Source organism: Chiloscyllium plagiosum, unplaced genomic scaffold (genome assembly GCF_037043375.1).
Source record: "Chiloscyllium plagiosum isolate Xiang-an unplaced genomic scaffold, Cpla_swu_hap1 HiC_scaffold_18, whole genome shotgun sequence".
In the NCBI taxonomy this organism is placed as follows: domain Eukaryota; kingdom Metazoa; phylum Chordata; class Chondrichthyes; order Orectolobiformes; family Hemiscylliidae; genus Chiloscyllium; species Chiloscyllium plagiosum.
The window spans coordinates 78472804-78498476 of record NW_028270156.1 but is presented as its reverse complement, the minus strand read 5'-3'; the positions used below and the strand labels follow the sequence as shown (position 1 = coordinate 78498476).

At 45.2% G+C, this 25673-nt stretch overlaps 1 protein-coding gene across 3 annotated transcripts in view; it reads right to left on the bottom strand.

Moving 5' to 3' along the window:
- Positions 1-20494, bottom strand: part of LOC122557989 (carnitine O-palmitoyltransferase 1, liver isoform) — a 57199-nt gene extending 36705 nt beyond the window's left edge. Inside the window, exons 1-5 of one of the 3 annotated variants that reach the window (XM_087996815.1) lie at positions 20245-20494; positions 8764-8919; positions 6627-6766; positions 6359-6530; positions 5791-5892 (exon numbers count right to left, since the gene is read on the bottom strand). In XM_087996815.1, the coding sequence (XP_087852941.1) occupies positions 5791-5892; positions 6359-6530; positions 6627-6766; positions 8764-8904 (555 nt within the window). In that variant the 5' untranslated portion in view covers positions 8905-8919; positions 20245-20494. Of the gene's footprint in view, positions 1-5790; positions 5893-6358; positions 6531-6626; positions 6767-8763; positions 8920-13818; positions 14301-20244 lie in introns of those variants that run through there. The other 2 variants (XM_087996814.1, XM_087996817.1) reach the window with 2 other exon arrangements.
- Between the last annotated feature and the right edge of the window lie 5179 nt (positions 20495-25673).

Sequence of the window (25673 nt, the reverse complement as noted above, 5' to 3'; positions counted from 1 at the left end):
GTATAGAGGGCTGTTGTAGGCTGCAGCGGGACATTGACAGGATGCACAGATGGGCTGAGAGGTGGCAGATGGAGTTCAACCTGGATAAATGCGAGGTGATGCATTTTGGAAGGTCGAATTTGAAAGCTGAGTACAGGATTAAGGATAGGATTCTTGGTAGTGTGGAGGAACAGAGGGATCTTGGGGTGCAGGTACATAGATCCCTTAAAGTGGCCACCCAAGTGGACAAGGTTGTTAAGAAAGCATATGGTGTTTTGGCTTTCATTAACAGGGGTATTGAGTTTAAGAGCCGTGAGATCTTGTTGCAGCTCTATAAAACTTTGGTTAGACCGCACTTGGAATACTGCGTCCAATTCTGGTCACCCTATTATAGGACAGATGTGGATGCTTTGAAGCGAGTTCACAGGAGATTTACCAGGATGCTGGCTGGACTGGAGGGCTTATCTTATGAAGAGAGGTTGACTGAGCTCGGACTTTTTTCATTGGAGAAAAGGAGAAGAAGAGGGGACCTAATTGAGGTATACAAGGTAATGAGAGGCATAGATTGAGTCGATAGCCAGAAACTATTTCCCAGGGCAGAAATGGCTAACACGAGGGGTCATAGTTTTAAGCTGGTTGGAGGAAAGTATAGAGGGGATGTCAGAGGTGGGTTCTTTACACAGAGAGTTGTGAGAGCATGGAATGCGTTGCCAGCAGCAGTTGTGGAAGCAAGGTCATTGGGGACATTTAAGAGACTGCTGGACATGCATATGGTCACAGAAATTTGAGGGTGCATACATGAGGATCAGTGGTCAGCACAACATCGTGGGCTGAAGGGCCTGTTCTGTGCTGTACTGTTCTATGTTCTATGTTCATTGGATGATACATAGCAGCTAATAATTTGACTATTATTGGTTACTTTCTGATTGAAGAGAAAGAGAAGAAATATTTACAGATGACAAACTAAAAAACAAATTAAAAGCTGACTAAATCAAATGGAGATGCAGGGCCAAACAATGTGTTGTGACTGCATGATGTAGGAGCTGTGGATCTGTTGTGGTTTTTTTTAGATTAGATTCCCTACATTGTGGAAATAGGCTCTTCAACCCAACCAGTCCACACTGACCCTCTGAAGAGTAACCCACCCAGACCCATTTCCCTCTGACTAATGCACCTTTCACTATGGGCAATTTCCCAGGGCCAATTCACCTGACCTGCACATCTTCAGACTGTGTGAGGAAACCGGAGCACCCGGCGGAAACCCACGCAGACACGGGGAGAAAGTGCAAACTCCACACAGACAGTCACCCGAGGCTGGAGTCGAATCTGGGACCCTGGTGCTGTGAGGTAGCAGTGCTAACAACTGAGCCACCATGCCCCCCCTTAGTTCATAGTGACCACCTTTGCAACAAGTGAAGGAAACTGCAATACTGTAATACTGCTCCATCTACACACACGATGCCCACTGCCGGACCGGTGATACTGAGACCCACTCCATCCACACAGCGTACATTTAGTTGCTTGAGGAACTCCGCCTCAGAGCTGATGAGCTGGAGTCTGAGCTTCAAACACTGCGACACATCAGGGAGGGGAAGAGTTACCTGGATACTGTTTTTCAGGAGGGAGTCACATCCCTTACTTTAACTACCTCAACATCAGTCAGTGGTCAGGGACAACAGGGTGTAACTATGAGCGAGGCAGTTAGAGGGATCCAGGAGGTAGTGCTGAAGGAGCGTTAGCCCTTGAGCTTGTCTAACAGGTGTGAGATTCTTGCTCTCCACATGGATGACAGCAGGAGCAGGAGGATGAGCAAACCGACCATAGCACCGTGGTATAGGGAGCCATTCTGTAGGTGATTGAAAAGAGAAATTTGGTTGTAATTGGGGATAGTATGGTGAAGGGAACAGGCACTGTTCGTTTAGGGCAGGATCGAGATCAGGATCATTGCCTGCCTTGTCTCTTTTCGGTTCAGGATATCTAATCTGGGCTGCAGAAGTGGATCTGGGAATTGGAGTGGGAATGGAAAAGATCCAGCAGTTGTAGGTACCAATGAAATAGGTAGAAAGACAAAAGTTTCTGCTGAGGGAATATAAGTAGCTAGGGGCTAAATCAAAAAGCAGAACAAAAAAGGTGATTACTACCTGAGCCACAAGTAAGTTGGCACAGGGTCAGCAAGATTAAAGGGGTAAACATACGGCTCAAAGATTGGTGTGGGAGAAATGGGTTCAAATTCATGAGAGACAGGCACCAGGCCTGGGCAGATGAGCAAGGGTGGGCCTCTGGGTTGCCTTGTTCATAAAAAAATGGAATTAAATCGATAGCAAGAAATGATATAGAGTTGGAAAGTGTAGAATATGGATGGGTAGAGTGAGGAACTGCATTGGAGAAAAAGCCTTCCAGCATGGAGTCACGTATAGACCTCCTAGCCTTGGTCAGGATGTGGGGCAAAGAATAAATCAAGCAATCGAAAGACACTATTACAGTAATCATGTGGGACTTCCAATATGCAGGTGGATCTGCAAACTCAGATGGATAGCATATACAGTAGCAAGAAAACTAATTTTTGGAATGTCTACGAGATTTTTTTTCTCTGGAGCAGCTTATGGCAGAGCCAACTATAGAACAGGTAATTCTGGATTTGGTGATGTGTAATGAAGCAGATTTGATCAGGGAGCTTAAGGTGAAGGAACCTCTAAGAGGCAGTTTGAGAGGAGGAAGACTGAATCAGAAGTAATGGTATTATAATCACGTAAAGGTAGCTGCAAAGACATGAGGGAGGAGCTGGCCAGTGTTGATCAGAAGGGGTGGGGGGTCTAGCAGGGAAGATGGTGGAGCAGCAATGGCAGGGGTTTCTGGGACAAATTTAGGAGGGACAGCAAAGATTCATTCCAAGGAAGAAGAAACGTATTTAAGAGGAGGACAGGGTTGCCATGGCTGAGAAGGGACGTCAGGGACAACATAAAAGAAAAAGAAAAAGCTTACAACGTGATGAACATTAGTCAGAGGCCAGAGGATTGGGAAATCTTTAAAAACCAGCAGAGGACAATTTAAAAAGAGGGGAGAGGATGAAAAATAAGGGTAAGTTGGCTAGTAATGTAATAGATTATATAATTTAATAGTTATATAATAGTAATATAATAAAGGGAGACAATGGCCTAGTGGTATTATCACTGTTAACCCAGACACCCATAATGCTGTGGAGACCCAGGTCCAAATCCTGCCATGGCAGACAGTGGAATTTGAATTCAGTAAGTATCTGGAATTAAGAGTCAAATGATGACCATGAATTCCTTGTTGATTTTCAGGGGAAAAAAACCCATCTGGTTCACTAATGTTCTTTAGGGAAGGAAAGTGCCATCCTGAACTGGTCTGGCCTACATGTGACTCCAGACCCATAGCAATATGGTTGACTCTTAACTGCCCTCTGGGCAATTAGGGATGGTCAATAAATACTGGTCTAACCAGCCAGGCCCTCATCCCATGAATGAATATTTTTAAAAAAAACTGTAAAAGCTTTTTTTAGATAGAGGCAAGAGGGGACAGTGGACCTCTGGAAAATGAGACTGAAGAAGTAGTGATGGGGTCTGGGTGGGTTACTCTTCGGAGGGTCGGTGTGGACTGGTTGGGCTGAAGGGCCTGGTTTCACACCATAGGAATCTAATTTAATCTAATCTAAAAAATGGCAGAAGAATTGATTGTATATTTTGCATCAGTCTTCATGATGGAAGATACCAGTAGCATACCAGAACTTCAAGAGAGTCAGGAGGCAGAGTTGAGTGTAGTGCTCTCATTAAAGAGAAGATGCTGAGGTAGCTAGAAGGTCTGAAGGTGGATAAATACCCTGGACCAGATGGACTACACCCCTAAGTCCTGAAGGAGACAGCTGGGGAAATTGTTGAGTGGTGAGCTGTCAGGAATCAATGCAGTCAGGGAGGGTGCCAGAGGACCCTGGAAAATAGCTAATGTAACACTCCCGTTTAAGAAGGGAGGGAGGCAGAAGACAGAAAATTATGGGCCAATTAACCCAAATTCAGTCATTAGTAAGATATTAGAGTCCATTATTAAAAACGAGATTGCAGAGTATTTAAAAATAAATCGTAAAATACGGTGGCGACAGCTTGGTCAAGGGTTCATCATGCTTAACAGAACAGTAAGAGTTCTTTGAGGAGGTAATGCGTGAGTTAGATGAAGGAGAGCCATTGGACATAGTCTATTTGAATTTCCAGAAGCCTTTCAACAAGGTAATGCACAGGAAATTAGACCCCATGGTTTTAGGAGCAAGGTACTGGTATGGATAAAAGGATTGGCTGACTGGCAAAAGGCAGAGAGTAGTGATAAAAGGATCTTTCTCGGGATGCGTTTGGTGACTAGTGGAATTCCGTAGGGGTCTGTGTTGGGACCACAACTATTCACATAATACATTAATGACCTGGATAAAGGAATTTGAGAGTGTTGTTGCTAAATTTGCAGATGACACAAAGGCAAATGGAGGAACAGATAGCATTGGGGGAAGCAAGGAGGCTGCAGAAGCGACAGGCTCGGAGAGTGGCAGATGAAACATAATGTGGGCAAGTGTGAACTTATCCATTTCGGTAGAAAGATCAGAGGTGTGGACTGTTTTCGAAGGGTTTTAGAAATCTGAAGCACCAAGACACTTGCGAGTCCTAGTTCAGAATTCTCTTAAAAGTTAACATGCTGACGTTGTATAAGATTCTGGTCAGACCACACCTTGTGAGCAACTTTGGGCCCCATATGTAAGGAATGATATGCTGGCATTGGAGAGGATCCAGAGGAGGTTTACAAGAATGGTAATGAAGGGCTTATTATATGAGGGGCAGCTGAGAACTTTGGGTCTGTACTTGAGCGAGCTTAGAGCATGATTAGATTAGATTCGATTCACCACAGTGTGGAAACAGGCCCTTCAGCCCAACCAGTCCACACTGACCCTCTGAAGAGCAACCCACCCAGACCCATTTCTCTCTGACTAATCCACCTAACACTACGGGCAATTTAGCATGGCCAATTCACCTAACCTGCACATCTTTGGACTGTGAGAGGAAACCGGAGCACCCGGAGGAAACCCATGCAGACACGGGGAGAATGTGCAAACTCCACGCAGACAGTCGCCCGAGGCGTGGATTGAACCTGGGACCCTGGTGCTGTGAGGCAGCAGTGCTAACCACTGAGCCACCATGCCCCCAAAGGATGAGGGGCATCTGACTGAAACTCACAGAATACTGTGAGTACTGATAGAGGGGATCCGGAGAAGATGTTTCCACCAGTTGGAGAAAAGGGCACAGCCTTGCAACGAATGCAAGATCCTTTAGAACAGAGTTAAGAAGGAATTTCTTCAGTCGGTGGGTGATAAATCTGTGGAACTCATTGCCGCAGAGGGCAATGGAGGCCAAGTCACTGAGTATATTTATGACAGATTAGATAGTTTCTTGATTAATAAGAGGATCAAAGGTTATGGGGAGAAGGCAGGAGAATGGGGTTGGAAAGCCTTGAATCACATGGCAGAGCAAACCTGATGGAGCAGATAGCCTAATTTTATTGTTGTATCTTATGAGCCATCCATACATGCAGTGCCCTGTGCTGGTCACTGTAATACTGAACACTGCTCAAACCTCACACACAGTGCCCAGTGCTGGACAGCGTGATACTAAATCTTATTCCATTCACACATGTAATGCCTAGTGCTAGTCACTGTGGTACTGAACCCTGCTCCGTCCACACACACACACACACAGTGCAGAAAGTACAGGTTGATATTGGGGTGAAGATTTGGTTGATACCCTCGGTATCACATACCCTCCTCATGGTGTCCTTCACCGATGGCACAGGCAGTCGGGGAAGAGATGTCTGGAAACTGTTCATCAGGGGCTTGCGGCCAGAGAATATCTTCACCAGCAACTTGAGGACAAGATAAGACAAGACAAGGGACAATGAGGAAGGGCATGGAAAAGCAGGAAGAAACTGGGAACAGTGCCTAGATCAAACAATGTTCACAGCAAAGTGGCCAAGGCATGACCAACATAGTTACGTGCCACTGGTAATGTGTGTCACTTGCTGCAATGTTAAATTGAACAGCTCTCTTGGAGCTCTGAGCAGGTTCATCGCACTCGATCGTTCACGTTTTGAGGTCTTCTGCCCCAAACAGATCTTAATGCCCGGAACACCAAATGGCAGGGGCTGGTTTCAGCACACAAATTCTCTTGGAAAAAGCAGGAAGTTCCAGAGAAGGCCTGTATCTGTTTCGGAGTCTGAAGAGACTAATGTTTGGACAAAACTAACAGGGAAATGGAGAGGAAGAGGCTCCGGTTGCCCCAGGGTTGGAGGGACATTCATGATCCCAAAGCCCGAGAATGATTGGACTTACCATCCAGAGCTTGACATGGGGCGGTGGTTTTCCGTACTCGATAAACATCCAGCCGTGATAGGAGAGCAGCAGTTTGAGAGTCTGCCGCATCGTGAAGACCAGGGCCAGCCAGAGAGCTGTGCCAAATAGCAAAGCACTCAGGATGCTTTCAGTCTGATTTGACAGGTAACCACTGAGAGAGGGACAGAGATACCGACATGTTAACAGTCAGCCAGTCACAATCCACATGACAACCAATTGGGGAGCTTGGCATGTTTCGATCACCTACTTGGTGGGAAGGTGATCTCTGATCTTGTCAATCATTCCCAGAGAAGGATCCATCCGTGCATATGTTGTCGCAATCACTGCAACCACCACAAAGAGCCAGCTGGAGGGGCTGGCTGGGTAAACCCCGGTCAGGATACCATTCTGCAGGATAGACACACAATATGGCACTCAGCCAGGGGGAAGCAGAGTTCAAATTCCCACCTCCCCACATGAACCGTACACTTTCCCCTCTGCCCAGAGCCCTAACTCCATGCGCCAGCCTTGCTCTCCCAACCCGGCAGTGACCACACGATGGAGATTAGAAAAGCAGCTCAGCTGCTAACCATCACAGGGCTGTACAGCTGAACAAAATTTCCTGCAGTATCATTGACATTCCATTGGTTGTAAAGTGACTTTTGACAATCTCTGGTCCTGAACCTACAACAGTATTGCACAGGAACAGGCCCTTTAGCCCACTATGTCTGTGATAACCATGATGCTATTCTACACTAATTTCATCGGCCTGCACATGGTTCATAAGGTCCTATACTCCATTCATGTGTCTGTCTAAATGCCTCTTAAACTTTGCTATTGCACCTGCTTGCATGACCTCTTCTGGCAGCACTTTCCAGGCACCTACCATCCTCTATATAAAAAAACATTCCTCACACATCTCCTTTAAACTTTTGCCCTTTCACCTTAAACCTATTTCCCTCATATTTGATATTTCCACCCTATCCAGGCCTCTCATAATTGTATATATTTCAATTAGGGCGGCCCTGAGCCTCCGACTCTCCAATTCCATGAAAATGACAAACCTCTTTTGTACCCTCTCAAATGACTCCACATCCTTACCATAGTGTGACAACCAGAACTGCACACAATACTCCAAATGCTGTATATGAAAGTATTCACTCATTACAACAAGTGAAACACAATTGATTTCTATCCACCATGTGATACAACTTACTTTCTGACACTTCGACAGTGTGGCCCTCTCTCAATACTGACCCATCAACAGTACAGCGCACCCTCATTACTGATCCTCTGACAATGAGCACTCCTTCAGTACTGACCCTCTGACAGTGCAGCGTACCCTCAGTACTGACTCTCTGACAATGAGCACTCCTTCAGTACTGACCCTTCGACAGTGCAGCGTACCCTCAGTACTGATCCTCTGACAATGCAGCACTCCCTCAGTGTTGACCCTCCAACAATGCAGCATTCCCTCAGTACTGATCTTCTGACAGTGCAGCACTCCCTAATATTGTCCCTCCGACAGTGCGGCATTCCCTCAGTACTGACCCTCATGATAGAGCAGCACTCCCTCAGTAATGTCCCTCTGACATTGCGGCACTCCCTCAGTATTGACTCTCCGACAGTGCGGCACACCCTGACAAAGTCCTAACATTGCTGCCACTTGATTGGTAATCCATTCAATATCAACATCCTCTCAGTAGCCACTGTGTGTACTATGTACAAGATGCCCTACAAAAAATTCACCATAGCTCCTTAGATAGCACCTTTCAAACCCACAACCACTTCCATCTGAAAGAATAAAGGGCAGCAGGAAACACCACCACCACCTGCAAGTTCCCATCCAAGCCACTCACCATCCTGACTTGGAAATATTTCTTCAATGTTGCTGAGGCAGATTCCTTCCCTTAGCAACCTCCAGTACATGGAGTGCAATGGATTAAAGTAGAAGCTCATCACCACCTCCTCAATTGGTAACTAGGGATGGGCAATAAATTAGACTAGACAATGATGCCTATGTCCATGAACAAACGGAACACTCATTTTGCAAAACCGCCATGTGTTTGTTGAAATTAGTTCACTCCATGATGAACCAATGATCCAGTGTGATTTGCCATTCCCAATGATAAACCAAGCTGTTTGCCTAGCTGAGGTTTGGATTGCTCAGTCTGTGATCTGAAGGGCATTGTTTCACAACCCAGTCTGGAAGGGATGAAGCTGTTGCTGTGTGCCTGGGGCAGATTGAGATGAAGGTTTCTGTGTAGCTGGAGACATCATGTGGTGTCAGTAGTATATGAAAGCTGGGGCACACTGAATGGGGTTCAATCTCCCTCACATTCGGACAGTCCCCCAAACTGGTTAGCAGGAAGACCACCCCAGGACCCCCAGCCCCAGGTACTCACTCTGTATCGGCAGATCCTCTTCTTCCAGGAGCGCACGCCAGACAGGTAGACCTGTTTGAGAGCCTCATGGCTCAGGTGTAAGTCAATGCCATCGGGGGTGACAGTGAACTGAAAGGCCACAGCCTGGTGAGCTTCTGCCATCCCTGCTGGCTAAAGCTGAAAAAGAAAGCACACAAAGGGTTACCATTTGCAGTGAGGATGCCCAGCTTTCAGCTCTTCTGCACCCTGGCCTCATACAAGTGGGGACAGTGGGAGAGGGAAGAGAAGGTGGCGGAGTGGAGATCAGAGTGAGCTGGTGAGGGGCTAGAGGGGGCATTGAGTAGGAGACAGGGAGCATTCCTGAAGGGAGTGAGAGTGAGGCACAGGCAGGGAAGCTGTGTGGGGAACTCTGTGAAAAGAGCTGCATTGTGTTGTGCTCTTGTTGCTATCCCAGAGGACAGGCACAATAACACAGCACAATGTAGAGGTTTCACTGTCAGAATCTCATTCACCTGCGTATGCAGTGAATGCCAAGAAGTGACTGGAAGTCAGCTAGAAAAATGTGTCACACTGCACTTGGCTTCCTAAAGTATTCTGTGTTCCTAACATGGAGTCGGTAACAAAATGGCAGTGAATGTACACATGTTGAAGGAACAGAATATGTCTATGTCCACGATCCACCTCCATTCATACCATCACCATCACCCTGTGTTCAGAAACAACCTGCTCCCTCTGTTTCATAAGCCCCTTCCCTCACAGCCCCCTCCTCACTCACAGCCTCTTCCCTACCTCCTCAAAGGTGACTCTCACATGCTCCGCCCCCTTCCCTCATAGCCTCCTCTCTCGCGCTCATTGACCGACTTTCAAAAAAACATGATCTATTATTTTGCGATTCAATTAGTTCTCATGTTTCAGTCTAACGTCACTGAAAACATCTTTCACGGAATTATTTCACCCAAACTTTCACTCGACAAAAGGTAATCCTTTCTCAGTGTTTTATCAAAATCTGGCAGTGCCCCACACTGTAAACTCAAACAGCACAACTCACAATGCCCCACACTGTAAACTCCCAATGCCCCACACTGTAAACTTCCAATGCCCCACACTGTAAACTCCCAATGCCCCACACTGTAAACTCAAACAGCACAACTCCCAGCTCAAACTGACCACACACAGTGCCGTGCACTGTAAACTCAACATTGGTCCCCGAATTGGAACCTAGGTGTAGTGTGATATCACTCTGTTAACCCTCACTGGGGGCTAGGTGTAGTGTGATATTTACCCTGTTACCCCTAACTGGATATAGTGTGATATTTACTTAGATTAGATTAGATTACAGTGTGGAAACAGGCCATTCGGCCCAACAGGTCCACACCGACCCGCCAAAGCGCAACCCACCCATACCCCCACACTTACCCCTTACCTAACACTACGAGCAATTTAGCATGGCCAATTCACCTGACCTGCACATCTTTGGACTGTGGGAGGAAATCGGAGCACCCGGAGGAAACCCCGCAGACACGGGGAGAACGTGCAAACTCCACACAGTCAGTGGCCTGAGGCGGGAATTGAACCCGGGTCTCAGGCGCTGTGAGGCAGCAGTGCCAACCACTGTGCCATCGTGCCGCCCACTTTTCTACGCCTCACAGGCGCCTGGGTGTTGTGTGATATATATCCTATTACTCCTCACTGGGAACTGAATATAGTGTGATATTATTCACCCTGTTACCCCTCACAGGGGCCTGGGTGTAGTGTGATATTTACCCTGCTACCCTCTCACTGGAGTAGCATGATGGTCATCAAGCCCTGTTATGACAACTCAGGGAATAAAGTTAAAAATTCTATAAAACCTAGCAACATTCTAAAATTTAGAAGTTCTTTAGACTGTTTGACAGAAAACACAGTTTTCATACTTTTGGTTTCCATACTTTTCAAGAATTACTATTTATTACAAATAGACAGTTCTAGCAACAGGTAAACAACCATAACTCCACTAGTTAAAACTCTAACCTCTATTAAACACTCCCTTTAGACACAGAGAGACACAAAGAAACACACCCCTTTAGACACAGAGAGACATAAAGAAACACACAGTGTTATGGACGGTTGGGGGGGGAAAGGGGTGGAGACTATGAAGGCAGTTCTGTGGTCCCTGTTCACAAAGTTGCTGTGAGAAGCTTCTTAAGGTTCTTGTGCTGATCAGAATGTTGTTTCTCAGTCTTCTTTCTCCAGATATTTCCACTGTTTGCTGGCGACAAAGAGGACATTTTCACACCTACAGAATGGTCTCCCATTTCTTAGTTAAAAGTCACACTTTGCAATAACTGCTGAATTAAAGATAAACTGTTTCCCTTTAGGATTAGAATGGCTTTTACTGTCGAGAACCAGGGCGAACTTCTGAGCTGTTGGAGGTCAGATAACTTCTCTATTATCCTATTCACAGCTACAAGCTATTCAGTTAGCTGTGTGAACCAATCACACAGTTTTTGGAAGGTAAAAGGCCTTTATCATTAATAACTGGTCAAAAGGATAGACTTATATAAAATTTAAAGTTCTAAATTGGAGTGAAGCTGATTTTGATAGGATTTGGCAAGAACGTTCAAAAGCTGATTGGGAGAGGTTATTTGCAGGTGAAGGGATGTTTGGAAAGTGGAAGACCCTCAAAAATGAGATAACAAGGGTCCAAAAGCAGTATGTTCCTATTAATCTGAAGGGCAAGGTCAGAAGGTGCATGGAATTCTGGATGACTAGAGAAATTGAGGCTCTGGTCAAGAAAAAGGATGCATATGGCAGGAATAGACAGCAGAGATTGAGTGAATCCCCCAAGGAGTGTACTCAAGTGGGAAACAGGAGGGCAAAAAGGAGATGTGAGAAAACTTTGGTAAATAGGGTTAAGGAAAATCCAAAGAGATTCTATAAACACATTAAGGGCAAAAGAGTAACTAGAGCAAGAAGAGGGCCCCTCAACAAACCATCTATGTGTGGAACCGCAGGAGATGGCTGAGATAATAAAGGAGTATTTTGCATGAGTGTTTACTATGGAGAAGCATATGGAAACTAGGTAACTTGAAGGAATAAATAGTGATATCTTGAAAAGTGCCTACATTACAGCAAAAGAGGTGCTGGACATCTTAAAACATATCAAGGTTGATAAATCCACAGGACCTGATCAGGTGTATTCCAGACCTTTGTGAGAAGCAAGAAAAGTGATTGCTGAACCCTTGCTGAAATATTTGTATATCGATAGGTACAGGTGAAGTGCCGGAAGACTGGAGGGTGACTAATATGGTGCTATCATTTAAGAAAGGTTATAAGGTGAAGCCAGGGAAATACGGACCTGTGAGCCTGATGTCAAATGGTGAGTCAGTGGTTGGAGAGGACTCTGAGGGATGGGTTCTACATGTATTTGGAAAGGCGAAGACTAATTAGGGATAGTCAATATGGCTTTATGCGTGGAAAATCGTGTCTCACTAACTTGATTGAATTTTTTGAAGTGACAAAGAAGATTGATGAAGGCAAAGTGATGAACGTTGTCTAAAGGACTTTTCAGCAAAGCAAGGTTTTGCATGTCAGACTTGTTAATAGGGTTAGATCATATGGAATCCAGGGAAAGCTAGCCAATTGGATACAAAATTGGTCAGAAGGTAGGAGACAGAGGGTGATGGTGGTGGGTTGTTTTTCGGACTTGAAGCTTGTGACCAGTAGTGTGCTGCAAGGAATGATGCTGGGTCCACTGCTTTTTGTAATTCACATAAATGATTTGGGTATGAATATAGGAGGAATTGTTGGTAAATTTGCTGATGACACCCAAATTAGTAGTGTGGTGGACAGTGAAGAAGTACACCTCAGGGTACAAAGGAACCTTGATGGGATGGAGTTTAATTTAGATAAATGTGAGGTGTTGCATTTTGGTAAGGCAGGACTTATATACTTCATGGTAAGGTCCTGGGGAGTGTTATCAAACAAAGAGATCAGAGGGTGCAGCTTCATAGTTCCTTAGGTGGTGAAGAAGGTGTTTGGTACTCTTGCCTTTTTTTAGTCGCTGTGTTGAGTATAGGAGTTGGGATATCATATTGCAGATGGACAGGTTATTGTTTCGGCCACTTTTGGAATACTGTGTTTAATTTTGTTAAACTTGAAAAGGTGCAGAAAAGATTGACAAGGATGTTGCCAGGATTGGAAAATTTGAGCTACAGAGAGAAGTTGAATAGACTGGGGCTTTTTTCCCTGGTGCGGCGAAGGCTGAGGTGTGACCTTACAGAGGTTTATGAAATCATGATGGGTATAGATAGGGTGAATAGCCAAGGTCTTTTTCCAAGGGTAGAGGGCATAGGTTTAAAGGTGAAAGGAGAAAGATATAAAAGGAACCTAAGGGGCAACTTTTTCACACACATACGGTGATGCGTGTATGGAATGAGCTACCAGAAGAAGTGGTGCAGGCTGCTACAATTATGGCATTGAAAAGGCATCTGGATGGGTATATGAATAGGAAGAGTTGAGGGATATGGTCTAAATGCTGGCAAGTGGAACTAGATTAATTTAGCATAACTGGTTGGTATGGATGAGTTGGAGCAAAGGGTCTGCTTCTGTACTGTACAACTCTATGACACGAGTCCATAGACCAAGTTATTTGTAATAGTTAAAGCTACATCTGTACGCAACTCCCCGCTCTTATCTACAGCCACACTTCAACGACTGGTTCACAATGAGTGTAAGCTTACTCGCCTCCAAAATCTGCTGCACTACTCCAGTGATCTCAGGTTTTAAACACGGTCCTTTCCCTATTTCAGTCCACAATTAAAAATGCAGGAAAATAAAAAAAGACACTGACTTCACATCTTACTCTGGGAGGGGTACAGGAGGCAATGCTGAAGCAGAGTTTGAGCTGCTTGAATTGAACATGCAATAATTGGCTTCCTTGTTTCATTCGGACAAACAGCTCTCAAAAAGGTGAAGGATTCAGATTTGAATTAGTTTTGTCTAGCAGACTAACTGCCAGGCAGAGACAGAGAATTGTGAACCCACAGCACATATATCTTTAAAGGCAAATTCTCTTAAAAAGGAAGATATACTTACCACACCAGTCACTGAGGATCTGAGTGCCCTCTGAGAAGGAGAAAGAGGCAGGGGCAAATTGAACCTTACAATTGGGGCAGTTAATTTGAAAGTGTCTTTGTAATGGGAACTCCCTGTTCAAGAGAATCCGGAAACCTTTAAAATGCTGAATAAACGATTAACTGTTTCAATGGATCGAAACGCTTCTGAAAAGATCAGATCTGTGGATCAGCACTCCTGCCTTCCCTGAAGACACGAAAAGCAGGTGTTGAGCAAGTTCAAATCTAAACTTGCTTTGTCGCTGTCCGAATCCTTCCTGACGTTAACCTGCTCCTGCTCCGGGGACTGAGAGATTGAACTTCACACTCAGTCAATCACCACCTCCAAATTCAGTGACTCCAAAGTCTAGTGTGTGTTGTTGTTGTTGGATATTGGAACGCAATCTGCCCTTGCACTCACTGACCCGATAGTTAACTTAGCCTTCACCAATCACAGCGAAGATTTTGTTACAGCTTCCATTTCCACTGAAGTGATTCGAGTAAAAACCGAATGAACTGCGGATGCTGCAAATCAGAAACTCTCACTCTGATTGCTCGGGTACTCTGAACTTGCGTGCAGACACCAAACGTCACTGTCCCATGACAGGTACAAAAACATTTCGGGCAAAGAGCAAGCAAACAAACTTTCTCTGTTGTTCTTGATCCAGTGACACAGAGGGAGGAGTAAATGTAGATAAATCAGCAAAGATTTTCAAACACTTTGCTTCCTGTTCGAGTGGGAGCCATTCAGAACTCCCGAGTGAAAGCAGAACATGGGTGACAGTCAGCAGGAAGAGATGTGTCAAAAAGCCGGTTTCCACAGAGAACCTCAACCAGGCAGAGAGAGATCTGTCAGATATAGGGTGAGGACCTCATCATCCACTGGTTTGGGAGGTGGGGGCGGTGTCTGAGGGTCCCGTCATAGCCCTGGGGGTGTGGGGGAGGTGTCCCTCCACATCGACTTGGGATCACTTTGACTGGCTAATTACAGCGGGATCCAGAGGGTGGCCATGGACACTCAGATGGGTCCCAGCTACACCTGCCTCTTTGTTGGCCATGCCGAACAGTCCCTCCTCAGTACCTACACAGGCACTGTGCCCCAACTCTTCTGCCGTTTCATTGATGACTATATAGGTGCAGCAGGCTGAACTGGAGCAGTTCATTGAGTTCACCCACAACTTCCACCCCCCCCCCCCCTCCTCAAATTCACTTGGTACATCTCATTTACCTCTCCTATTTCTTGAACTCTCTATTTCCATCTATGGCAACAGTCTCCAGATAGACGTTTACTATAAACCCACAGACTCTCACAACTATCTGGCCTACACTTCCTCTTACTCAGTATCCTGTGAGAACTCCATTCCATTCTCCCAATTCTTCCACCTCTATTGCATCTGCTCAGATGAGGAGACATAGAGGCAGCAATGCTAACCAATGAGCCACCGTGCCGAGTCCTGCAACAGTCCTCATTTTTGAGCCTTTCATTCTGGGATCATTCTCGTGAACCTCCTCTGGACCCACTCCAGGGCCAGTACATTTTTCCTGAGGTAAGGGGCCCAAAATTGCTCACAATACTCTAAATGTGGTCTGACCAGAGCCTTATTTAGCCTCAGAAGTACATCCTTGCTTTTATATTCTAGTCCTGTTGAGATGAATGAGAACATTCATTCATAATTACTGAATCAACCCGCAAGTTCACCTTAAGAGAAACTTGAACTAGGATTCCCAAGTCCCTTTGAACTTCAGATTTCTGATTTTTCTTCCCATTTAGAAAATAGTCCATGCCTCTATTCTTCCTACCAAAGTACATTGGTACCTCATACTTTCCTACATTGTACTCCATTTGCCACTTATTTGCCCACTCTCCTAACTTTTCTAAACCTTTCAGCAGAAACGAGCTGAAAATGTGTTGCTGGAAAAGCGCAGCAGGTCAGGCAGCATCCAGGGAACAGGAGAATCCACATTTCGGGCATAAGCCCTTCTTCAGGAAACCTTTCAGCAGTCTATCCGCCTCCTCAATACTACCTGCCTCTTCACCTGTCTTTGTATTATCTGCAAACTTAGCCAGAATGTCCTCAGTTCCTTCATCCAGATCATTAGTGTATAAAGTGAAAAGTTATGGTCTCAACACCGACCCTTGTGAAATACCACTTGTCACTGGCTTCCATCTAGAGAAGGATCCTTTTATCTTGACTCTCTGCCATCTGCCATACAGCCAATCTTCTATCCATCTCTAACTTCCCTTGAACTGGGGGGGGGGGGCGTAATGGGCCATCTCAGAGGGCAATTAAGAGTCAAGCATATTGCTGCGGGCTTGGAGTCACATGTAGGCCAGGCAGATTTCCTTCCCTAAAGGATATTAGTGAATCAGTTTTGTGATCATGAACACTAATTGTATATTCCAATTTGTTTCGTTGGATTTTTCACCTGGCCATTCCCGTATCTATATGCGCCAGTGCATCTGATTTACTGCTCAAGGGACATTACACACTGCCACACAACCTTGCCCCAAACGGAGCATGACAATTTTAACAGATAATTTTTGACAGACTGTAAAAGGAGCCAGGACAAGTAGTGCACAAAAGTGAAGGGCATGTTTCAGATCATGCAGAGGAACACATACAGGGAGAACTAGCCATTTGGATACAGAACTGGCTCAAAGGTAGAAGACAGAGGGTGGTGGTGGAGTGTTGTTTTTCAGACTGGAGGCCTGTGACCAGTGGAATGCCACAAGGATCAGTGCTGGGCCCTCTACTTTTTGTCATTTACATAAATGATTTGGATGCGAGCATAAGAGGTACAGTTAGTAAGTTTGCAGATGACACCAAAATTGGAGGTGTAGTGGACAGCGAAGAGGGTTACCTCAGATTACAACAGGATCTGGACCAGGTGGGCCAATGGGCTGAGAAGTGGCAGATGGATTTTAATTCAGGTAAATGTGAGGTACTGCATTTTGGGAAAGTAAATCTTAGCAGCACTTATACACTTAATGGTAAGGTCCTAGGGAGTGTTGCTGAACAAAGAGACCTTGGAGTGCAGGTTCATAACTCCTTGAAAGTGGAATCACAGATAGTGAAGAAGGCGTTTGGTATGCTTTCCTTTATTGATCGGAGTATTGAGTACAGGAGTTGGGAGGTCATGTTGTGGCTGTACAGGACATAACACACCAGATGGCCTCCTTCTTTAGAGACTGCAATTTCCCTTCCCACGTGGTTAAAGATGCCCTCCAACGCATCTCGTCTACATCTCGCACCTCCGCCCTCAGACCCCACCCCTCCAACCGTAACAAGGACAGAACGCCCCTGGTGCTCACCTTCCACCCTACCAACCTTCGCATAAACCAAATCATCCGCCGACATTTCCGCCACCTCCAAACAGACCCCACCACCAGGGATATATTTCCCTCCCCACCCCTTGCCGCCTTCCACAAAGACCGTTCCCTCTGTGACTACCTGGTCAGGTTCATGCCCCCCTACAACCCACCCTCCCATCCTGACACTTTCCCCTGCCACCGCAGGAACTGTAAAACCTGCGCCCACACCTCCTCCCTCACCTCTATCCAAGGCCCTAAAGGAGCCTTCCACATCCATCAAAGTTTTACTTGCACATCCACTAATATCATTTATTGTATCTGTTGCTCCCAATGCGGTCTCCTGTACATTGGGGAGACTGGGCACCTCCTAGCAGAGCGCTTTAGGGAACATCTCCGGGACACCCGCACCAATCAACCACACCGCCCCGTGGCCCAACATTTCAACTCCCCCTCTCACTCTGCCGAGGACATGGAGGTCCTGGGCCTCCTTCACCACCACTCCCTCACCACCAGACGCCTGGAGGAAGAACGCCTCATCTTCCGCCTCGGAACACTTCAACCCCAGGGCATCAATGTGGACTTCAACAATTTCCTCATTTCCCCTTTCCCCACCTCACCCTAGTTCTAAACTTCCAGCTCAGCACTGTCCCCATGACTTGTCCGGACTTATCCTACCTGCCTATCTCCTTTTCCACCTATCCACTCCACCCTCTCCTCCCTGACCTATCACCTTCACCCATTGTACTCCATGCTACTTTCTCCCCACCCCCACCCTCCTCTAGCTTATCTCTCCACACTCCAGGCTCACTGCCTTTATTCCTGATGAAGGGCTTTTGCCCGAAACGTCGATTTCAAAGCTCCTTGGATGCTGCCTGAACTGCTGTGCTCTTCCAGCACCACTAAGCCAGAATCTGTGCAGGACATTGGTCAGGCCACTGTCGGAATATTGCGTGCAATTCTGGTCTCCTTCCTATCGGAAAGATGTTGTGAAATTTGAAAGGGTTCAGAAAAGATTTACAAGGATGTTGCCAGGGTTGGAGGATCTGAGCTACAGGGAGAGGCTGAACAGGCCGGGGCTGTTTTACCTGGAGCGTCGGAGGCTGAGGGGTGACTTTATAGAGGTTTACAAAATTATGAGGGGCATGGATAGGAAAAATAGACAACGTCTTTTCCCTGGGATCGGGGAGTCCAGAACTAGAGGGCATAGGCTTAGGGTGAGAGGGGAAAGATATAAAAGAGACCTAAGGGGCAACTTTTTCACGCAGAGGGTGCTATGTGTATGGAATGAGCTGCCAGAGGATGTGGTGGAGGCTGGTACAATTGCAACATTTTCGAGGCATTAGGATGGATATATGATTAGGAAGGGTTTAGAGGGATATGGGCCAGGTGCTGGCAGGTGGGACAAGATTGGGTTGGGTTATCTGGTCGGCATGGACGGGTTGGACCGAAGGGTCTGTTTCCATGCTGTACATCTCTATGACTCTATGACCATGGCCTCACAGTGACCCAATGACAACTTGGACAGATTCCCAGATGGAGCCAGGACCCATCATGAGGGTAAGACAGGCTGGCTGTCCAGGAGGCTCTGTTAATTGGAGATCTTCCCTCATCATGACGCATTGTGCAGAGCCTGATAAATAATGATCCCTCATACTGTGACCATGACAACAGCTCAGAAACATTCAGATCAAAGCACAGCATAGCCCTGAGTCCTGTCTGGATGGTGCTAAAGCACTTTCACGTGACATTCTACTGTCCAATTTCAATATGTCAACTTCCTTTCATTCACAACATGCATCAAAAACAACCGTCACTGCAGGGAAAAATGGATCTTTACATCAAACACCCCCAGGATCAACAACCGAGTGTTCAGCTTTGCAAATAAGACAGTGAATCAGCACGCACATCAAACAGGGGTAGCAGACCCACAGTTCACCATCCTTCTAGGGACAGCATCAGCAATGATCCAAACCAACCATACACAAAATCTCTAACACTTCAATATAACCCTGAGCCTCAAGCACAAAACCCTCAGCTCAGCTCCAAATAAGGTTTGAAATTTGGAGACTGACAGAAGGCACATCACAAAATGGACAGAGTGTCTAAGCAGAGCAATGTAATGATAGCTTTCCTCTGTATCTAACTCCATGCTGTCCCTGTCCTTGGATTGTTTGGTGGGGACAATGTGAAGAAAGCTTTGCTGTGTATTTGTCCTTATGCTGTCCCTGTCCTGGGGTGGTTGATGGAGACAGTGCAGAGGAAGCTTTACATTCAGTTAAAAAGAGCAGAGACCTTTACTCAGTGTACAACCTCGCATTGTCCTTTTCATGGGAGTTTGATGATGGTTGCATAGAATCTGCTTTACTTTCATTTTAAAAGAGGAAAGAGCTTTACTTTGCCTTTGAAAATGTAGAAGGAGTTTTACTCCATCTAACCTCATGCTATCTCTGTGCTGGTAGTGTTTGATGGGGTCATTGTGGAGGGGGCTTTAGCGTCAGTTTCGAAGAGGGGAGGGAATTTTTCACTGTATCTCACCCTATGCTGTCCATGTCGTGGGAGTGTTTGATGGGGACAGTGTAGTTTCTGACTTTCTGCTTAAAAGAGCAGAGGGGTTTTTACTCTGTGTCTAATCTAATTGACAGGACAAAAAGACATCAATCTACTTTCAGTCCCTGTATTAGCTATATGTACTCTTCCCACTGACCGTTGTGCATTTGCTTATCCTCCAAACATTGGTCCAATCGCCTTTGACATTAACGAGGAGTAGCCCTGTCTTATCTACACAGCTCTCTGTGCAAAATCGCTGCTGCTGAGCTCAGCACTGCCTCTGGGGCCCACAGCAAATGCCATGTTGGAAGGAACTGTCAGAATAGGCTCTGTGTATTGGAAGATGCTTTCGGAGTTGGCTGTTACTGTATATTGTGGTCCCGAGCTCTGAGTAAGAAGGACTAATCGATTCAGTACTTTCCTCAGACTCGGAGCCCTGAACACAACATATAGGGGCCTTGCCCCTCCTCCTAATCCACGGTGTCATCATTTGCCTGAGGAAGTAGGTGAAAAGTCAGGCCTGCGTATTGTGTCAATTCATATACTCACCAGAGTCCCGCGGATCCTGCTCTCAGCAAGCAGGAGCAGCTAGTGGGCAGGAGCTGCGTTCAGCAATGGCTTTTTCTCGGGGACAATATGATCTACCTTCCTGCAGTTGAAGAGCACAGAACATTCCTTTTTCACCCAGGATTTCAGCAAACGGTGCCGAGACAAGTTTCCCTTGGTGACTGCGCTGTATAGAGCCCTGGAATTGGTTTGCAGTCAGCTGAGCGCTTGGCTGTGAATGGACAGGATGCTGCACTGTGCTACAAACAGGAAGCTCCAAAACACGCTGCTTTTTCTATAAATACAGCACAGAGCTGCCAACTGACAGAGCACGTCATGACGACCAGAACTGGCTGGCTTCATCTCAGCACAGCTCCAGCACACAGTGATTCAGCAAAGCTCTCGTCTGACAGGCTAATAAATAGCGGGACACAGCCCAGCTCAGCATCGGCAATGTGCTGGGAGCAAGAGAGAAAGAGTGAGAGACACACAGAAGAGCAGAGCAGAGAGAGAGAGAGAGTTACAGAAAAAGTGAGAGGATAACAGGGAAAGAGAGTAGCAGAGAAAGAGACAGGCAGAGAGAGAGAAACTAACAGAAGCAGAGAGACAATAACAGACAGAGGGAGGTGGAGAGAGATAACAAGATAGGAAGGGAGAATCAAACACGAACAGAGACGCACACCTATGATAATAGTCAGTGGGAGAGTGTGTGTCAATAAACGATAGAGAGAGAGAAAAACTGATGGACAGAGAGAGAATAACTGATGGACAGAGTGACAGGAACACAGAAAGAGAGACAAGAACAGAGAGAATCCAGGGTATAGCAGACAGAGATGGAGTCAATAACAGAGAGACACAATTGGAGAATAATAAATAGAGGGTATTACAGAGTGAAAGAGAGAGTGACACAATAACAGTCAAAGGGAGTGCAAGGATAATAGAGACAATAACAGAGATGAAAGAACAAACAGAGAGTGGAATAAAGAATAGTAAAGAGAGAGATGGATAGAGAGAGAAAGAGAACCACAGGCACAGAGAAACAATAACAGAAAGAGACAATGAGAGAGATGGCACGGTAGCACAGTGGTTAGCACTGCTGCCTCACAGCGCCAGAGATCTGGGTTCAATTCCCGCCTCCGGTGACTGACTGTGTGGAGTTCCTCCGGGTGCTCCGGTTTCCTCCCCAGTCCAAAGATGTGCAGGTGAACTAGCCATGCTAAATTGCCCGTAGTGTTAGGTAAGGGGTAAATATAGGAGTATGGGCGAGCCGCGCTTCGGCGGGTCGGTGTGGGCCGAAGGGCCTGTTTCCACACTGTAAGTAATCTAATCTAAAAAAGAGACAACAGAATGGGTGTTAATAAAAATAGAGAGGGAGGGTAACTTGGATAGATAGAGTGCAACAGAGAGAGAGAGAGAATAACATATGGACAGAAAGAGAATGGATAACAGAGGGAGAGACAGAATAACAGACAGAAAGATAGAATAAGAGATGGGGGAGAGCCAATAACAGAGTGGGAGAGAATAACAGAACAGAGACAGAGAGACAATAACTGATATATATATATATATATATATATATAACAGACAATAACAGAGACAAAGAGAGGAGAAAATAACATACAGGATTAGAAACAAGAACAGAGGGAGAGAGTGAGACAATAATAGAAGCAGAGTGACAATAATGAACAGAGAAAGAGATGGGCAGATAGAGGGACAAGAACTGAGAGATAGACAATAACAGAGAGAGAGTCAACAACATAGAGAGAGAATAACTGAAACAGAGAGACAAAACAGACAGAAACAGTAATGGACAGAGGAGGGCAGACAGAGAGAATAACAGAACCAGAGAAACTATAAGAGACAAAGACAGAGAGAGAGAAAACAACAAACAGAGAGGCAGCAGACAGAGAGAATAAAGAAGTAGAGAAACAGTAACAGAGATAGAGTCACAGAGATGTACAGCATGGGAACAGACCCTTCAATCCAACCCGTCCATGCTGACCAGATATCCCAACCCAATCTAGTCCCACCTGCCAGCACCCAGCCCATATCCCTTCAAACCCTTCGATAGGTAAATAGATAGATAGAGACAATAATGGAGAAAGAGGGGGCATATAGAGATAGACAATAAGAGACAGAGAGAATATAACAGAGAAAGAGAATAACAGAGAAAGAGACTATAGCAGACAACAAGAGACAGACAACAACAGAGAGATAGTGAGAGACAATCACAGATAGATAGAGGGTATCAGCGAGAGAGATAATAACAGGGAGAGATTTCATAACAGGCATGGAGAGAGATAGGCAATAAGCGACAGGCAATAACAGACAGCAAAACAGAAAGAATAATAGAGAGAGAGACAACAATGCACAGATAGACAGAGAGAGAGACACACACACTCATGATACAGGAATGAGAAAATAACAAGACAGACAAGAAGTCAATAACAGTCAAAGAGAGAATAACAGATGGACAGAGAGAGAAAAACAGTATAACAATGATGAGAGAGAGAGACACACACATGCAGGTAATAACAGACAGAGGAAGGTAGAGTATAACAGACAGAAAGAGTCATAACAGACAGAGAGAAAGGCAATAACAGAGAGAGAATAACAGAAGGACAGAGAAAGAGTATTGCAGAAAGTGAGATAGATAAGCAATAACCTGCCTAGCTCCTTTTCCACCTATCCACTCCACCCTCTCCTCCCATCTGCTCCCCCACTCACCCATTGTACTCTATGCTACTTTCTCCCCACCCCCAACCTCTCCTAGCTTATCTCTCCACGCTTCAGGCTCACTGCCTTTATTCCTGATGAAGGGCTTTTGCCTGAAACGTCGATTTCGCTGCTCATTGAATGCTGCCTGAACTGCTGTGCTCTTCCAGCACCACTAATCCAGAATCTGGTTTCCAGCATCTGCAGTCATTGTTTTTACCACCTAGATAAGCAATAACAGTCTACAGAGAGAGAGAGAGGCAGTAGCAGACAAAAAATGGAGAATAACAGAGACAGAGAATGACCATAACAGACAGGAGAGAGAATAACAGATAGGCAGAGAGAGGCACACACAATAGCAGAGAGACAGAGAGAATAACAGACACAAAGCAAGAGAGAAACAGACAGAGATGAAGACAATAAGAGACAGATGGGAGAGAGTGAGGGAGAAATAATAAGAGTCAGAGAGACAAAAACAAATGCATAGAAAGAGAATAACATACACAGAATTAGAGAGAGAAAGAGAGAATATCAGACAGACAGAGATCGATAATAACAGAGATGGACTAACAGGCACAGAACAAAAGAGAGAGAGAGAATAACAGAGAGGGAGAGAGAATTTCAGACAGACATAGAGAAAGACACATACAAGTGATAATAGACAGAGGGAGAGAGAGTATGACAGATGAAGAGGGAGTCAATAACAGAGAGAGAGAGAGAATAACAGAGTGAGAGAGGGATGTACAATAACAGAGAGAGGGGATAAGAAACAGTCAGAGAGAGAGTAAATAACAGACAAAGAGAAAGACAGTAACAGAGAGTATAACAGACAGAGAAAGAGAAATAACAGACAGAGAGACAGAGAGGGAGGGAGAATAAAAGATAGATAGAGCAAGAGAGAGAGAGAGAGTATAACAGATAGTGAGGGAGTCAATAACAAATAGAAATATAGACAAAAACAGACAAAGAGAGCAAACAAGAATGATAGATGGGTTGTGAGAGAGAGAGTACAACAGAGTGTGTGAGAGAGACCAATAACAGACAGAGTAGGAAAATAACAGACAGAGAGAGAAATAGACACATGGGTGCACAGTGAGAGACAATAAGAGAAAGAGAGACAGGCAGATAGAGAGAGAGACAATAAATACAGACAGAGAGAGAGTAACAGGCAGTGAAAGAGAATAACAGATAGAGGAAGAGCGAACAACAGATGAACACAAAGGAAAAGAGAGAGAGAGATTCACATACAATAGCAAATAGACAAGGAGAGAGAGAGAGATTATAACAGAAAGTGTTTTTGCCAGATACAGCGAGGAACAATAACAGAGACAAATAGAGTCATACAACACAGAAACAGACCCTTCAGTACAACTCGCCCTTGCCAACCTGATTTCCCAAACTAAACTGGTTCTATTTGCCTGTGTTTGGCATATATCCCTGTAAATCTTTCCTATTCAAGTACCTAACGAAATGTCTGTTAAATGTTGTAACTTTACACTCTTTTACCACTTCCTCTGGCAGTTCATTTCACATCTGAACCAACCTCTGTATGAATAAGTTGCATCTCAGGTTCCTTTTAAAGCTTTCATTTCTCAACTTAAAATTGTGCCCTCTAGTTTTGAAGTGCCCAACCCTGGGGGAAAAAAAAACTCTGCTGTTCACTTTATCTCTGCCCCTTATGATTTTATAAATCTCTCTAAGGTCATCCCTCAACCTCCTACACTCCCAACCTATCTAGCCCCTCCTTATAACTCAAACCCTCCAGTTCCAGTAACATCCTTGTAAATCTTTTCTGCACCCACTCTAATTTAATAATATCCTTCCTATTAGAAGGGCAAACAGAACTGTACACAATAGTGGCCTCACCAAGACAATAACAGACAGAACATGGAAGAGTTGAATTATCAAAGCCCTACAGAATGAGACCATACAGCCCCTTGGTTATGCACCAATCCTCTGAACATCATCCCACATAGACTCCTTCCTTCTCCCTGTAACCCCCCCACATTTTCCAAGGCCAATCCACTTAACCTGCACAGCTTTTGACTGTGGGAGGAAACCAGAGCACCATACAGAGAAGGACAGTACTAGACAGAGAGAGGGAGACAAGAACAGACAGAGAGAGAATAACAGATAGGGGGACGAATAGAAGAGAGGCAAAAACACCAACACAAACACACATCTATTCAAAAATATACATACACACACACAAGAACAGAGACAATAACAGAGAGAGAGAATCAGAGACGGGTAGCGGGAGAGACACACGATAACAGACAGTGAAACAGAGAGAATAACAGACAGAGAGAGGCAGAAAGAGAGAAAATAACACCTACAAATACACTCACATACAAATATACAGACAGTCAAAAATGCACACACACACATGCTCACGCATTTACACACTCATACAAACACTCACACATATATACACAGATACACATTCACATACATATTTATACAGCCATACATACGCCCACTCGCTTATGTACACACACACACTTTTACTCACACACCCACACGCTCATACTTGGACAAGTTCACATACACATACTCACACATAAATATTCATTAGTACATTTACACGATCACACACACACATCTTACATATATACATACAAATATAAACATGCTCACACATTTATATACACTTACTCATGCACACACACTCACTCACCCTGATATACATCACTCCTCTCACGCGCACACACACATTC